Source organism: Mustela lutreola, chromosome 10 (genome assembly GCF_030435805.1).
Source record: "Mustela lutreola isolate mMusLut2 chromosome 10, mMusLut2.pri, whole genome shotgun sequence".
NCBI lineage: Eukaryota > Metazoa > Chordata > Mammalia > Carnivora > Mustelidae > Mustela > Mustela lutreola.
Window position 1 is genome coordinate 93,619,392 of NC_081299.1, and position 16,326 is coordinate 93,635,717.

At 54.4% G+C, this 16,326-nt stretch overlaps 2 protein-coding genes across 7 annotated transcripts; one reads left to right on the plus strand and one right to left on the minus strand.

The window, feature by feature from the left end:
- Positions 1-663: 663 nt before the first annotated feature.
- LOC131809009 (probable transmembrane reductase CYB561D1) lies at positions 664-6,337 on the plus strand. 4 transcript variants are annotated; one of them, XM_059135445.1, is made up of 4 exons: positions 664-900; positions 1,129-1,257; positions 1,443-1,480; positions 2,042-6,337. In XM_059135445.1, the coding sequence occupies exons 1-4, from the start codon at positions 753-755 to the stop codon at positions 2,591-2,593; spliced, it is 867 nt and encodes a 288-aa protein (XP_058991428.1). In that variant the 5' UTR covers positions 664-752; the 3' UTR covers positions 2,594-6,337. The 4 variants fall into 4 exon arrangements, with proteins under 4 accessions (XP_058991428.1, XP_058991429.1, XP_058991430.1 ...); XM_059135446.1 differs by having other exon boundaries at positions 666-900; positions 2,090-6,337; XM_059135447.1 differs by lacking the exon at positions 1,129-1,257 and having other exon boundaries at positions 666-900.
- Positions 6,338-10,026: 3,689 nt separating this feature from the next.
- Positions 10,027-15,620, minus strand: AMIGO1 (adhesion molecule with Ig like domain 1). 3 transcript variants are annotated; one of them, XM_059135444.1, is made up of 2 exons: positions 15,223-15,620; positions 10,027-14,805 (listed from the first exon to the last, which is right to left on the minus strand). In XM_059135444.1, the coding sequence occupies exon 2, from the start codon at positions 14,738-14,740 to the stop codon at positions 13,259-13,261; it is 1,482 nt and encodes a 493-aa protein (XP_058991427.1). In that variant the 5' UTR covers positions 14,741-14,805; positions 15,223-15,620; the 3' UTR covers positions 10,027-13,258. The 3 variants fall into 3 exon arrangements, with proteins under 3 accessions (XP_058991427.1, XP_058991425.1, XP_058991426.1); XM_059135442.1 differs by having other exon boundaries at positions 15,288-15,618; XM_059135443.1 differs by lacking the exon at positions 15,223-15,620 and adding an exon at positions 15,060-15,216.
- Between the last annotated feature and the right edge of the window lie 706 nt (positions 15,621-16,326).

Consider the following 16,326-nt stretch of genomic DNA (forward strand, 5'->3'; position numbering starts at 1 on the left):
GGAAGGGGAAATGTATGATCACTTAGGAAACTTATGGTGTGGGAGGCAGCAGGAATGTGGGAGGTCCTGGTCCCTCAGGATCACCTGGCTTCCCAGGGCTGAGCAGATGGTGTGGAGGTGGGAAGGGCTGGGAGTGCCCTAGTTCTTCCATGTATGTCACTGGAGGCTAATGTGCCAACAGGGGTGACACAGTTGTAACCCCCCTCCTTTGGTCCTCAAACCTGAACTCACCAGGCATGGGCAATATTTTCTGGCTTGGTCCTTACCTTCCAGTGCCCTTGCTTTTAGGCAGGGAGGACTCTTAACTCCCTTAACAAGCCAGAAGAAGGGAGGGCAGGAGGGCGTGGGCAAGCTGAGAAATCCAGTGTTTCTGGAAGATTAAAGCACTGGTTTCACACTTTTGGTTCATCGTGCGAAGTTTGTGATTGGGATATGGGTGGAATTAGTTGCCATAAGTGTAATTTCCACAGGCTACTTGAGACGTAAGCCCTGGTGGACAGAAAGGTACAAACGAGGTTGACAGAAGAAACCAGGCTGGCCACCTGCAGTCTGGTCCCCTTCTGCCCCCGCCCCACGGCTCTCCAGGGCGGACGCGCTTTCCCCCCAGCCTCCAGAGGGCGCTGTGGGCAAGGCCGTCGTAGTGTCGGCGGCGGCCGGGGGAGGGGCCTCTCCCGCAGCACGGCCGCCTCCGCGATCTCAAACCCGGAAGACGCGCTCCAGCCGCCGGGAGTGTGCGCCGGCCCGGCCCGGCTATGCAGCCCCTGGAGGCAGGTCTGGTTCCCGCTCCGGCGAGGGAGCCGAGACTGACCCTTTGGCTGCGGACAGGCAGTGGGATCTTGGCGCACCTGGTGGCTTTGGGTTTCACCATCTTCCTGACTGTGTTGTCCCGGCCGGGAACCAGTGAGTGTGCACGGCGGGGCGGGGCCAGGGAAAGGGGCGGAGCCAGGATGCTAAGGGAGCGTAGCTGGGAGTGCTCCGAGACCCGGAGTGAGGACCCCCGCAGGGGAGGGGCGAGCTGTGGAGGGGTAGTAAGGGCGTGGTGGGGCCGGCCCCGGGAGGTGGGTCCTGGAAGGGTGGGGCTTTGGGCGCGGGGGTCGGAAGGTCGACACACTCAGTTGAACTCACCAGTACAACAGAAGCGGAGCCCCTCGTGGAGGATGCAAGTAAAGGAGGCCAAGGTCCACCCTAGGACTGGGCTGACAGCTGCGAGCTGCCGAGCTGCCGAACTGCCGGATGGGGAATCCAGGCCAGACTGGTGTATGTTTTCCCCCTTGGTTGCTCACCGTAAGCCCGATTGGCTGCTCCACTTTGCGCGAAGTTCCTCATTCGGGCTGGGAATAGTGCACTGACCTGTCCCCAGTAGCCGGATTGTTTGGGTTCCAGCCAGCCACGGGGGCAGAAACATGGTGCCCAGCCGTCAGTCTGTTCTCTTTGATTCTTAGGTCTTTTCTCCTGGCACCCTGTATTCATGGCCTTGGCGGTGAGTTTGAGTTTCTTTTCTGCAGCTGATTTGTTTGGAAATGCCCCGTAGGGAAGCATCAGGCTTTCAGAGGCTCAGCCTTTTTCTAAGGCTCAGAGAGGTGGGGGAAAGAGCGAGGGTTCCATCGTCCCCTGCAGCTCGGTTGAGAGATATGGAAGGCTGGGCTGTAGTTAATGTCAGGTGGTTGAGGGGTGTTGGGAGGGGATGGAAGATGAGTCTTTCTCTCCTAGGGTCTGAAAGGAGGAAGTAGTAGTAGTGTTGTGCAATCACCCATCCTTCCCAACTCCCTTACCCCTTACCCCCAACTCGCAAAATTCAGGAGGCAGTTTAACATTTGCTATAGATTTGCTTAACATTGGTAAAGAAATAGGGAGTCATTGGCTGTGGAGGTTGGCATTCCGGTCAGCCTGAATGATAAGACTTCCACTCAAGTGTTGATTCGCACTTGTGTCCAGAAATGCTGACCTGTGAGGCAGGAGGTCGGGGGCGGGGGTGGAGTTCTTTAGCCATCACCCTTTGTCATCCTTGTTTGGATGTATGAGAGCACCTCCTTTTCCTTAGGCCTCCACGCTGGGCCTGAGGCTCACTGGCCCTCTCCTGTGTTCACAGTTCTGCCTCTGCATGGCTGAGGCCATCCTACTCTTCTCGCCTGAACACTCCCTGTTCTTCTTCTGCTCCCGCAAGGCCCGGATCCGGCTCCACTGGGCAGGGCAGACCCTGGCCATCCTCTGTGCAGCCCTGGGCCTGGGCTTCATCATCTTCAGCAGGACCCGCAGTGAGCTGCCCCACCTGGTGTCCTGGCACAGCTGGGTAGGGGCTCTGACACTGCTGGCCACTAGTGGTCAGGCACTGTGTGGGTTCTGCCTCCTCTGTCCTCGAGCAGCCAGGGTCTCAAGAGTGGCTCGCCTCAAGCTCTACCATCTGACATGTGGACTAGTAGTCTATCTGCTGGCTACAGTAACGGTGCTCCTGGGCATGTACTCAGTGTGGTTCCAGGCCCAGATCAAAGGCACAGCCTGGTACCTGTGCCTGGCCCTGCCCCTCTATCCGGCCCTGGTGATCATGCACCAGATCTCCAGCTCCTACTTGCCAAAGAAGAAAATGGAAATGTGAGTTCCTCTGAACTCTGAATGTAGGTGGGACATTTGTCTTGGACCTAAATGTTCCCTTTTATGACCTTTAGGGGATTCATTTCAGAAGTAGTAGGGGTTTTATACTTCTTAACTGGGCCAGCAGCTGCAGAAACCCAAAGTGCTATTTCTGATGACGACTTAGTGGGTCAAAGTGGGGAAGTATACTGGGTGCCAGTGGAAGGTGGTGGGCAGGGCCGGGGGAGGCTTCATCCTGAAGCCTCCATTCGTGATTGGAGACAGAAGTTTTGGGTGGTGGTGGTGAGGGTGTTCACAGTCATTTCTTGCCTGTGTGTCTGATAGAGAATTGGGTTCCAGTAACTTAGGAATGACAACAGTGGTTTTGGGGGGGGTCTTCGAGAAAGTGGGGGGTCTTCGAGAAAGCAGTTTGGAGGGAGACCATGGGTTATGGTTCTTGTAGAGTCTGTTGGGCAACCTTAGGCAAGTCACACATCTCGGGACCAGTTTCTGCATCTGTGTCATGGGTGAGTGTTTCTAAACAATCTCCAACATTCAGTGTCTGTCAGGTTGATGCCACAGAAACACACTCCCCTCTCTGGACCGCTAAGCAGACTCAGGATGTCATTCCTAAATTATCCCGTTATCCCTTTGGAGGGACAGGTCTGCCCCCGTGGCCTTCCAGGAATCTGCTGATTGGGCTCCTGGACTAGGGCACAGGGGGTCAGGCACTGTGGAGAGAAGAGTCCTGGACGAGGCTCTCTTGAACTCCCAAGACAGTTAAAAGCACTGAAGTCACTTTAAAGCTTTTGTAGGAGCGGAAGGGCATTGGCTTCAGCAAGCCTCTGGCTCCTGGCTGGGCTTCTTAGCTCAGTTAAGAACACCCTTCAGCCCACCTCAGAATCTGGGCTTGAGGGCTGCAGGACATGGGTGAGTGCCTTTCCCTGACAGGTGTTCTGAGTGGCACAGTTGTCCTGAACCTCTCATAGCCCTTCCTAGGGCTCAGGTTCATGCCCTAGCACATATCTTTGTGGAGGTATTCCAGAATTTTTAGAACAAAATAAGAGTTAAGGAAGTGGGGTAGGGCTATTCTGATCTAGGAAAAACAAAGTCTCCCCGGTTCCCCTTCTCAACTAAGCTCTTCTCAGTTGCTGTCTCTTGCCAGCTCTTTGGCCCAGGAGGGGGCTGAGTGTGGTGCCAGTTGGCAAAAAGGGGCTGGGCCCTCTTCCCTGCAGAAACCCACTCCTTGTTCCAAACTGAAGGTAGTTCCCCAGGCTTTCCTCAGTGGTGAGCTGGATGCCAGATTGGCTTAACTGTGGTCTGGCTCGCTCGGGGGTGGACCTCCATAGATCATGGCAAGGACTGAAGACAGCCACGCCAGGAAAGCTGGTGTTGAGGTGGATAGACAGCCCAGTGGGAGCTGCAGGAGGCCTGGGTGAAGGGACTGGAGCCCCAGTCCCGGGAGCAGGGCAGGAGTTCCTAGATGGCAGTAATTTAGATGCCCTGGCTCTTCCTAAGATTGAAGACCTCCCTCCCTGAGTGGTTCAGAAGCAAGGAGGTTGGCATGGTTTAACAGTCTAGGAATGGGGACTGCAAGGGCAGAAGTCCTCTGAGCGGATCTCACTGGGTCAGATGGCGTCTCCCAGAAGCTCTCCAGACTTGGAGCATCTAAACTGAGGGTCTCTGCACCTTCAGAGGGTGATTATTCCTGTCTGCTTGCCTTCTCTCCCCTCTTAGACTACCCAGTGTGGTCTGAACTTGGAAGAGATGGTGCCTGGCATGGCATGAAGGACATTGTTATTGAGGGTTACTGCTCGGAGACTCGTTCTCCTCTCCCCCATCACAGCCAGTGCTGGGAGTCTCACTCTGTCTACAGCAGGGTGACAGAGTGGGGTGAGGTTCACCAGCTTCCGCGAGCCAGGCAGCCAGCGCCATAAAGCCTGAGCCTGCCTGAGGTGTCGCCTGCTCCCAGGTGGTGCGGGGGCTGCTGGGCAGGCGGGCGGGCGGGCTGACAGCCGGTAGTTTGCGTGGGCTGTGCCAGCTGATGTCTATTCCCAGCCCTCAGAGGAAGGGGGAAGTAATTTATATTCCGCAGGAGGAAGGGGCCCCAGCTCTCACCTCTCTGACCAGGAGGCCTGGAGGGCAGGGCCACAGGGCAGAGAGGAGGGCACAGGTGGTCTTTGCAGAGCCTGTCTGACTGCAGTATGGGGAGTAGGTCACCAGGAGGAGCCCTTCTTCCTGGTCCGCCAGATTGTCAGGGGGACTTCCCTCCCCCTTCTGCATCTCTCCCTCCATCGCCACCTGCCCTCACATCCTGGGGCAGCAGCTGGACAACCATTAGACCTCAGTGCCAGGGCACTCTTCCTCCAGCTGGGAGCTGGGTGGCTGCCGGCTGCACACGCCTCCTCCTTGTGTGCGTTTCCTCCTCCCATAGCCCTCCTCCCTCTGTTCTCCCCACCTCTCTGTATCTCCCCATCTGGGATGTTAGCTGGGCACCTCCACAATGAGGCAGAGGCCTTGGGGGGAGGAAGCAAATGGCTGCCCTTTTGCCCTTGTTCCCTGGCTAGGGAAAGCTGCTAGTAGTCAGCCTGTTTTGCCTTTAAAAAAAAAAAACAACCAACCAGGGTGCTCAAATTAAAAAAAAAAAAAAAAAAAATGCATGTCATTTGCACAGATTTGCATATCAGGCTCACTAAGACTTGATTCCAAATATGATTATATTTCAAACTCAACCTTGAGGACATTAGAAATGTAGATGTTTTTTGTAACCAAATCCAAATGGTAACAGGATTACTGTTCTGGGTTCAGACCCCTCCCATCTCCCCCTACCACCAACCATGCCTTCCCTGGAGCACACCCTCCCCCACCCCCCACCTGCCTGGGGGAGTTTGTGTGGATGATGGCTGGGCGCTGTGTCTGGGGAAGTCTTCCAGCCTCCCCTTGGCTGTTGAGCTGCATCAAAGGTGGGCTGCTGTCCCTTGCTGGCCTGTTCCTTCTCTCCCTACAGCCCCCCAGGGCACACTGCCCCTCCCGGTTCCTGACATCAGCCTGCCCCTTCTTTCTCATTGTCCCCACCCTTCCACCCCCATGCATGGCTGCTCTGGGTCTTGTTTTTCAAACCTCACTGTGGGAGATCTAGGCATCCTCCCCGAGCCAGCTGGCTGCTGTGCCAAGGCCTGCTCAGAGTTAATAATAATCATTAGCTGCACAGTGCTGGGGCCTTTCAGCTCCAGAGCTTCAGGCATTTGCAGGCTGAGTCAGCCAGCCCTCACCTTACCCCTCCTCCTGGGCGGCTGGAGTGTAATGGAATGGGGAGAGCAGGGGGGCGGTTAGAGGGTCACTTCCTAGCCCTGGCTTGAGGCTTCTTTCCTCTGGGAGTGGACCCCGAGCACCCCCTGAGTAAATTACTAAGGCCTTCTCACTTGACAAAAGCAGGTGTGGGGATCACAGTAGTCTCTGCTGAGAATGGCAGTGCTGGCCCTGATGCCCCAGTCTCAGCATTACTGGGGGCTTAGGGAACAGGGAGGCTTTTGGGTTAGGGCTCTGTTGCTCCCGTATCTGGTTGACATAAGAGCCTGTGGATCAGGCAGTGAAAAGCACAGCACTGACCTGGGAGCCAGGACTGGGTTTGCTGGGCTCCTAACAGCAGTGTGGCCACAGGTGAGCGGTTCACTGCTCCCCCTACCTCACAGGGGTGTTGTGAGGGTCATCAGAGAATGCATGTTAACAGGCACTGGAAAGTCTAAAGCATTAAACAAATGGAAACAGATATGTTTCTAAGTATGTTCTTGTCCTTGACTCTCTCTTACTCGGCCTGGCCCTGGGTTGGATGCTTCTTTCAGGGAGGCGGTCAATGGTTACGGATACCAGGCCACGGGGACCCAAGTCTCAGGTTGTTTTTTGGTCGTCAAAAGGGAACACACACACATTTCCTCCTGCTAGGTGCAAGGTCAGCTGTCGTGTACTCTGTGACCAAAGTTATGACCCTAGCAAAGCCAGCCCTAAGTGCTGCCTGCCTGGTGTTTTCAGGGCACGAGGCTGATTGTAAATTTGGAAGTCAGTGTACTTGTCCCCTCATCCAGCCTGAAGTTCTTAGAGCAGGTCCCATGTCTGTCTAGTCTCTCCTGCCTAATTCTGCGCTTCTGAAGGAAAAGCAGAATGGAGAAGTCCAGGAAGGCAGAAGCAATGGTAATGGACACAACACTGCTCCCCTCCCTCACTCTGGTTTCCCCTGTAGCCCCAGGCTGAGCAAGGCCAGCCTCAGGCCTTCATACCAGACACTGGAGATGCAGAGGTGTGACACGCAGCACCTAGCTTGGTCACAGGCTTCTCTTTCCCTGTTATAGGCTTGTGGGGGAGGATCCAGTCCCCTCCTCCTTAAAGGACTTTATAGGAATTAAAACACACATACACACCAGGAAGGCAGTTCTATTTAAATGTTAAATTAGGGGAAGAATACTTTCCATTCCATTTGTCTGAGAACTGCCCGCAGTCCTCCTGGGGTGCGGACTGCGCAAGGGAGGCAGGAATCACAGGAATCACAGGCGTGCAGAGGCTGTGTATTGTGTATTCGGGTTTTTATCTTTTTTTTTTTTTCCCTAACCTGGGATCTGGTAATGAGACACTAGTCAGGTGTTGTGGGCATAGCCCTGGCACGTCTCACCAGCACAGTCACAGAAAAGACCTAGGTGACGGTGCAGAACCACAGGGCCCCAGACTCGAGGGTGGTTTGAAGGAAGACCGTTCCCAGCACGGGGCTAAGCTTAAAGCAGACCCAAAATACCTCCAGTAAGACAGCCTTCCCCCACCCATCCACCCGGAAGGCTTGGCTAGTCACCAACGTGCAGGGAATAAGAGCCCCAGTTTTTAATCTACCCATTATCGTCAGAATTTCCCAGATGATTTTTTAAATCTCCACTAAAAGCAGATTAAACAGCTACTTCAGGTCATTCTGTGGTACCAGAGGCCCCAGCTCTGTTTCATTGCGTACGCATGAGGGGCCCCCAGCACCCCTCTCTTTAAAGCAGATTGTGAGTTATCTTCCCATGCTTTCTAAGGATGCCCAGGATGGAACTGGGCCTTTCTGGCTGGACCCCACCAAAAGCCAACTATGGCCAAGCGAGGAAGCAGTGGGAGGTGAGGGGAAAGCAGCACCAAGCTCTGTCCAGCTGTGGTGATCCTCACCCTGCGTGCATGTTTGTGCAAGACACACACATATGCATACACACACCCCTAACTTTGGTGCCAGTGACTCTCACCTTACGTATGCCAGTGCCATAGGGTGCCTGGAAGGCTCCCTGCAGGGCTCTGTGTCCTAGCTCACGGAGGAATGGTTCTCTTAGTCCACGGTTCCATGCCTTCTATGTTTCTGGGACAGTAACCATGCTGATGGAGACTGCCTCAGGGCAGGTCTGTGTATCTTTACCACTTGGGATCTCCTACCCCATGGCATATTAGCCCAATGTGGCAGCTGCCTTAGTCTTCCTCTCTCAAGCCCCAGGAGAGGAAGCAAAGGCTCACTGTAGCAGACCAGAAAAGCCAACCTTCCTACTGCACAGGTCTGAGCCTTTTCTACAGTGTGGATGGGGAAAGTGGTTTCCTGCGAGACAAGGTCAGCTATACAAGAACTACAACGGCAAAGGGAAGGAGGTGAGAGATCAAGAGGAAGGGAGACGAGGCTGGCCAGTGCAACTGAACTCTTAGGTTCTGTTCTACAAGGCAGCTGTCCTATTAGTCTCCCCCACTCCCCTGAAATGCCACCTACGAAGAGCTAAGAAGAGTGCCGCAAGATATGGCAGACAAAATTGCAATCTTGACCAGAACCTTTGGGAGTTTCTTGTGCCTTGGGGGTGGGAGCGCTGAGTTGCAGCCATGGACTTTGGCATGATGGTGCAAAGGAGCACCAAAACTTTTCAGGCTCAGAGACAGGGCTAGGCACAGGTCATGATGGGAGAACACCCAGGAGTCTTCCCAGACCTATTCTCTTTACCAGCGTCCTCTTCTTGGCCAATGTCAGCCACAGCAAAAACTTTAAAAAGATGAAAAATGCCATGTAAATGTAGACTATGGGGGTACTCTGGCATTGACATCTATCATTTCACTTGCCTGCCAAGGTTGATTTGTCTGATGTGGCTGGTGAGTGACTCCATTGCCTCATCACTTTGGTGGTTCCTCATGAAGAGAACAGGACAACTTTCCAAACAGAAGAGGGCTGCCCTTTGGGCAAGATTTTATCAATACAGGAAATTAGATAATGATTCAAATTCTAGTTTTTAATTTCTGTTTTCCTTTTACCATTTCCTCTCCCCTCTTGGATTCTACCATGACAATCCCCTTCTAGAAGTACCAAGAGAATAGCCAAAGAATATGCATGTTCAGAGTTTAGTAGAATCTGGTCCAATTTCTGGTAGGCTATGTCTATACCAAGAATGTGGGGATTCCATTTCTCTGTTCTATGCAATGCCTAGGACACATTAAACTGTCAATGAATATTAATCTGCCCATTCAATTAATATGCTCTGAGCCAAACTAAGAGAGTTACTATTTACAGTATCAAAAAAAAAATACAGGTAATAATCAAAATACCAAAACTGAGCTGCTTTCCACTGACTTTTTTACTCCACTGCAAGTGGTTTTCCATAGCCCAGTCAGAAGGCTTCATCCAGACTTTTAAAAGAACTCTGTGGGGAGGCAGCCCTCCTCACCAGGGATCCAGGAAGATTCCACTATCCACAGGCAGTAGCCCCAAGTGAAGGGATTTCTAAACTCTCTCTTGCTACAGCATCAGTGACATTTCTTTTGAGAATCTATTGGGTCGGGAAACTATGGTCTGCTGGCCAAAACCAGCCACTGCTGGGTTTTGTATGGTCTGTGGGCTAATAAAGTTTTTATATTTTTAAATGGTTGAAAAAACTCAAAAGCCACATGAAAATGATATGAAATTCAAATTTCAATGTGTGTAAATAAAGTTTTACTGGAACAGAGCCTCACTCATCAGTTCACATAGCCATCCTGCTACCACGGCCCGACCGAGTAGCTCTACCAGAGAGCGTCTGGCCTGCAAAGCCTAACGTATTTACTGTCTGGCTCCTCACAGAAGAAAGTTCGTTGACCCTGGTCTGTTTTCATGCCCGGATGTGAATTCTACCCTTGCCTTTAGAACAGCATTTAAGGGCACCTGGGTGGCTCAGTCATTAAGTGTCTGCCTTTGGCTCAGGTCATAGGTCCTGGGATGGAGCCCCACATCGGGCTTCCTGCTCAGTGTGAAGCCTGCTTCTCCCTCTCCCACTTCCCCTGCTTATGTTCCCTCCCTCACTGTGTCTCTCTCTGTCAAATAAATAAAATGTTTAAAAAAATAGCATTTAAAAATCCTCTCCTTAGGCCACACACTTAGGAGGCACAGTGAGCCCCACCCACACACAGGCTGAAAAGATAAATAAACCAGTCACAGACTGCCCAAACGGAGACTCAAGCCAGGTTTAATGATCATGGTCTAGTTTTCAGAGCCCAGAGGCTCCAAGGTTTGCCAGCCTGGGTGTACATAAGTGGGAGGGACGGGGTCCTGGACAAAGGGAGGCCTGCTTGCTTCACCAGCAGGGCAACAAGGAAGTACAGAGGTAAGAACACACAGAAAATGGGAATCAATCAGCTTTACTGTCCCCAGCTGGGCTATACCCTCTCCTGGCTCCTTCCTAGGAGCCCCATAAATACAGGCAAAAGAAAAAAAGATCACAAATAATCACACAGAAAGATTGTAGAGCCCTGCCATATTCTGTCTCCAGGGACACCTGCTTCCTGGGAGATATGTCTGGTTTATGAGTTCAGGGTGGGGGGAAGGGAAGGAGATTTCTCAGCTTGTTCTTATGATCAGACCTGGCAGGTTCTAGTGAGCTTATATATGCTGAGTACCTAATCCCCGAAGTAGAAAGCTACCTTTGGGTTCTAACAACTGAAACCACGGGAAGAGGCTAATCAGTTCAATGTCCCGGTGGGGCAACCAGACACATCTACCAGTATGTCAAACAAGGGGCCGACCTAGTGGATACAGTAGGGAGACGCAAGGCCTCAGGGTCTTTTCTTATTCCCCAAGCTGGGTAGAACTTCTGAAGAAATTGGCCCTCCTAGTCCTCAGGAGCTCAAAATGCTCCAGAAGGCCAACTTCACTCGACATCTATTTTAAAGATTTTTAGAGCCCTAGGTGGTGCCCAGTGGGAAACTGCAGCATGGAGATGAGATTTCCCCCAGTGCCCTAATAAGTCTGAGGAGGGCAGCCAGGACCAAAGTCCTCAGAAGTCTCTGGAATATAACAAGACGACATTTCCTTCATGCCCCTATCTTTCCAGGGCAGTTAAAGAAGGAAGAATAACTTACAGCTGCTTATTCCCCTATCGGTCTCCTTCTGGGGCCATCATCGACCTAGTTCTGCATTTATTTCTCATGTATATTGTCTTTAATCTGAGAAGGTTTCTGAAGGGTCTGAAGAACCAGCCAGCTCCTCAGCATCCCTCCTCCCCAGGTTGCCAGCCTGCGGTTCTCCTAACTCCAGCCTTCGTAGAGAACTTACTCAGTGCCACAGATGTGTGGGGAAAGCTTCAGGGAGTTCGGAAATTAAAAGTACAAGAGTTTGTATCTGGGGAGCCTGGCGTGGTCACTGTCTCTCCTACGGAGCAAGATAGCTGTGTGCATGAGGCTGGGCACATAGGTGGAACCCACTGTGACCGGGGTCTTTAGCGGGGACTGCAGAATCACTGTCCTGAGGGGAGTCAAGGCGCTAGTGTGCTTGCGCACTTGGAAGCATGCATACCCAGGAGCATGCAAGTACTTGAGGGAAATGCTGCATCTCTCTTGACAAACTAGGTTACTGAGAAAGGATGGACAGCAGTCTTGACATCCCAGGAACAGACAAGGAAGATGTTGAGTTCCAGTCCCATTTCCCAATCTTAATAGGCAGCGGGAGTCAGGCCCTCCTAGCAAGCAGCCCTCACCCACAGGTAGAGGACATACCCCTTAGAACCTAGAGAGCAGGTCTGAAAACCAGAAGATCTGGAGAACTTCCAACGGACAGGGAGCTTGGTTGGGAGAAGGGGAGACACTGAAAAAGACCAACGTCAGAGAACATTTTCACCTTTGCCCTGCTCATCCCTTTGCCAAAGCTCAGAGCACCAGTCTCCCTGGGCCTGTGGGATAGTCAAAGGGCACAGTCATTTCCATACCCAAAGTGTTCTGCAACCCTGGATGGAAGGGAATGTTGGGTCTGCTCTTAAGTTCCCCCGGCCTGACCACCAGCAACTGCACAGACCTTTGGCTGAGAGGGATGGCGGCGGCAGAACTTTCCTGTGGAAAGTTTAGTGCCAGTGTCTCTGTTAACAAGACTGCCTGGAACCTTGTGGAGTGGGGCAGAACTCTAAGCAGCACTTCAGCTTGCCCTTCTGGGGCAGAGACCATCCAATTCCACCCCCCTGGGTGATGAAATCCCATTCTTTGGCTTTGCAGCAGGATGAGATCTAAGAGAGGACCAAGCCTGCTTTCTCAACATAGAGATCCATAACTGGTCCCCTCTATCCCCAGGACCAGTCTCACGCAGCTGCGAGCCAGACTCTCCAGGCTTCCTCCACTGGCAGAGCAGCATATTAGGGAAAACTCAATCCCACCTGAGCTTGCTAAGGAGACTGAGAAAAGAGATGGCATCAGGAAACCAGGTAGGCCCAGCTGAATGCTACGTAACAGAGGCTGGTTTACTCTCCTCCTCCTTGGGTTGAAGTGGCCCCCCTTCCCAGGTCTGTGGCAGGCATGCATAAAATCTCTGCCTTCAGCAGCCCCCACCCTGGTCTAACACACAGGTGCTGGGAACCAAGTGCTAACCAAGGGTTTCACCAACAAGAGAATTAGCAAACCTGGAGTTTATGCCCCATCTATGAGTTTTGTGCCAGCACCCATGCCGTGATACAGACCCCTCAGTTCAAGCTGTATCCCTCTGTGCCCCTGGTTCCAGGGTCTGGCACAGAGACCACATCTCATGTTGTTGCCGTATGTAATAGGCAATAGGCCAGGCTCCCGCAAAGATCCGTCCGTCCAGGACTCATGGTGAAAGAGAGGCATTTGTGGGAAATCACAACAGCTTTGGGGAGCGTTACTGATTGAGGTCTCAGCCTTTTCCTGACTCATTTTTCCAAAGGTTTCCAATTTCCCCAGCTGCGAAGTGTGACTTCCTGGCCAAAGACACCCCAGCTCTTCCCAGTGTGGCTCCTGTGGAAGATCCGCCCCCCAACACACACAACATCACAGGTGTGGGTGGGCAGAGATAGAAAAAAAAAAATTTTCCCCCAGATGATTTTCTCTTAAGGAGCTAAGGATGACCTCGAAAAAGTTTAGGGAATCTGCTCTTCCCCCCACCCCTTCCTCATTCCCACCCAACTCAGACATGCTCCTCTTCCTCCACCGCACGGAGAATTCCCAGGGCTTGGGGGGTAAGGGTGTAGCACTTGCCTGAGGATTAGTATATCCCTATTTGGAAATCGTGGCAGCCACACCCTGGTTGAGGACTTGCCAGCTGTTGTACCCGTGACCAGTTCCCTGGAGGTCGGGGGGGAACCCACTCCCTTGGGCAGCCAGCCCACTCTTCCATCCCCTCATATCCTTCAGGGGTGCGTTACCTCTCCTGGGGCAGAATCTCCCCACCAACCCATCCTGCTCACACCACAATGGGTGTATCAGAGAAGACCGAGCTGACCGACTCCGGATCCGACATCCTCCGCTGGCCCTTGCCGGTTGCCTCGGGCACTGGCAGGGTGTTGCCTGGCTTGAGCTTGCCGTTTTGGCCCTGCCCCGGACCAGCAGGCTCCAGGAAGGCCACCCGGCGGTCAAAACCATCATCCTTGTCCCCGCCAGCCATGGGATCGTGGTTGGGTGTGGTGCTAAGCATGGACGAGCTGAGGCTGTCTCCTTGATGGCTGGATGGTTTCTCCACACCCCGGCACCAGCATCGGCAAGGGGTAAGGTACAGGTATATGAGGACCAGGACCACACTGAGGATGCAGCCCACGAGGGTCGTATAGGCTGTGTTGAGGGTGTCATGGTGGCCGTGCAAGGTGAAATTGTACACTTTCAACTCCACAGACAGGGTCTCGTTGAAAGCCTCCCCCATGGCGTAGCAGGTATACACACCCGCATCCTCAACCCGCACCTGCTGGAAATGCAGACTGCCGTCCTCAGACACCATCACCGTGCCGTTGGCCACCTCATCGAGCACCCGTTCGTTGCTAGGCGTCACCCACACCTTGGTCATCCCCTGCTGCTTGGTGTCACACTTGATGGTCAAGGTGTCCCCCAGGTGGGCCTCCCAGGCACGCTCCTTGTACTCGCTGCAGTTGAGGAAGCTCAGGTTGAAGACGTTGTGCAGCTTCTTAGAGCTCATGCAGTACAGGTCCTCCTGGAAGTCCACCACGGAGCTCAGCTGCCGGTATTGCCAGTGGGAGAAGAGCTGGTAGAGCTCACAGTCGCAGTGCAGGGGGTTGTTATGTAGGTACAGCCCGTTCTTGATCCACGCAGGCAGCTTCTGCAGGTCGGGCAGCGGTAAGTTCTTCAGCTTGTTGGACGAGAGATCCAGGAGGGTGAGCTTGGGTAGCTTGGCTCCTTCCTTGACCAGTTCCAGGGGGAAGCGGGAGATCTGGTTCTGGCTCAGGTAGAGCTTCTGCAGCTGGGCCATGTCGTCGAAGGCGCAGCGGTCCACTGCCATGATGTGGTTGTTGTAGAGCAGAAGCACCTCTAGCGCCTGCAACTCACTGAACAGGAACTCGTCCAGTGTACGCAGCTGGTTGGAGGACAGGTCCAGGTAGCGCAAGTTGGGGACTGGGGAAAAGGCCTCGGAGGAGATGAAGTTCAGGTGGTTGTGGCTCAGCAGCAGGGACTGCAGGTGAATCAGGCGCGTAGGGGTCCACTCGGCCCGCAGGCGGCTCAGGTTGTTGTGGCTGAGGTCTAACAGTGCGGTGTAGCTGGGCAACGAGTGGGGCACGTTGGGCAGCTGTTGCTTGGAGCAACTGAGGATGTTGCTGGCGCACAGGCAGGCGGCAGGGCAGCTAACCACCGGCCGGCCGGCCCTGGCCACCTCAAAGAGGAGCAGGAACAAGGACAGCAGCAGGAGCCAGAGGCCTCGAGGGTCGCGCTGGGGTTGCATAGTGTCACTGGGAAGGGCGAGGAAGGCCACTAGGAAGATCTGGGAGAGAGTCACCCGGGCATGTTCTGGTGGGATAAGGAAGGGGCACTTTCACTACAGGCTTGAGAGAACGGGAGGAGGGGTTTGGGGGTGACCAGGTTCTCTGCAGGGAAGGACTGACCATTCCTCCTCTCTGTCACACTCCCCCCGTCCCCCCGCTCCGCCCCCACCCCTATGTTGGCCTAGAAGAGAAACGAAGAGAGATGCTGGGTAGTTTCCAAACGCTGTGCAAGCAGTGGGCTCAAAACACTGGGCAGAGGAGGGGAGCACAAGGGCCTACCGGGCTCGGGTCACAGGAGTGTAGGATGGGGGTATGCCCGGGATGTTAGAAGCTGCTGGTTTCACAGGGGCTGCACGGGCCGAGTTTGACGGCGGGGTCAGCATCGCCTCTAGGGAGAAGCCGAGGGAAGGTCAACAGGGCACCGGCTGGGTAGGGCACCTACTGACAGGGTTGAGGGTTCCCGGGGCCTGTCTGGGCGAGCACCCCCTGGACCGCTGGTCACTGCACCTGCTCGGCAAGGACGCGTCTCAGCCCATGGCGGGTCCGGGAGCTCCGTCGCGGCCTCCCCCAAGCGGCGCCTCACCGGCCGGCCTGCCGCGGCGCCCGCCTTACGCAGGGGCCCGCGCACGGCCACATCGCCTCCCGAGGACTTGCCGGGTTCCGCTCTGCTCCCCGCGCGCCGCTGCCTCGACCGCTGCACCTGCAAGAGCCCACCGACCACGGTCGCCGCCTCCGATTCCGCGGGTCCGGCGTGGAGCGGTGCGGGGAGCGGGAGGCGCCGCGATCCGAGCGGAGGGAGCGGCGTGGGGGCAGCGAGCACCGCGCGCGCGCCCGTCGCCGCCGCCGGAGCCTCGGGGCGCGTGCGCGCGGCGGGGGCGGGGCGCACGTGCGTGTGTTTGTGTCGGAGCCGGAGGGGCGGCCGCGCGCGGGCTGTCCTCTCTTGGAGGGCGTCGGGGGCGGGACCTGGGGACCGAAAGCAGCAGGAGGGGATTCTGACCCCTAGGTCCCCTATTACTTCCTCCACCTTCTTGAATTCTTTCCACTCTCCCCCACCCTTCCACCTACCAAAACCGCTCCCAGGGAAACTAGGTCTAGCTGGAATGAATTCGCGGCAACTGACTCCGGGGCAAGAAGCGTCACATGTCTTCTAATCCTACGAATTAAAGCAATCTGGCTCAGCTCCCGCCTGTCAGTGTTGGCGGGAAATTCATTAGTCACGTTCTGAGGTTCTTCCACTTTTCTCTCTAGGGCTGTGAAGTCTCACAAATTTGGGGGAAGGATTTGGGGAAGAGCCTTGTTTTTGTGTTTATTTCAGTCTTGATGTTATTATTCCCCCACCCTTGGGGTACCACCGAAGGGTACATTTCCAAAGTCTGCAAGCCAGATGGGCAGGAGTGGAGGTAAGGGTGTGTGGTCTGGGGTGCATAGCCAGGCCCCAGGATCCCACTTGCCCAGACTTCCCATGAAGTGATCCCCACTGCAGTACACACACACACACACACACACACACACACACAGTGCAAGCCAGGGACAGGCTTCCACTTCT

Bases quoted from the DNA above. Each gene is read 5' to 3' on its own strand.
- LOC131809009 (XM_059135445.1), top strand. From the start codon at position 753: ATGCAGCCCCTGGAGGCAGGTCTGGTTCCCGCTCCGGCGAGGGAGCCG. The intron at 901-1,128 runs GTGAGTGTGCAC...TGAACTCACCAG, and splicing joins GTTGTCCCGGCCGGGAACCA to TACAACAGAAGCGGAGCCCC. The intron at 1,481-2,041 runs GTGAGTTTGAGT...CCTTTTCCTTAG, and splicing joins CTGTATTCATGGCCTTGGCG to GCCTCCACGCTGGGCCTGAG.
- AMIGO1 (XM_059135444.1), bottom strand. From the start codon at position 14,740: ATGCAACCCCAGCGCGACCCTCGAGGCCTCTGGCTCCTGCTGCTGTCC.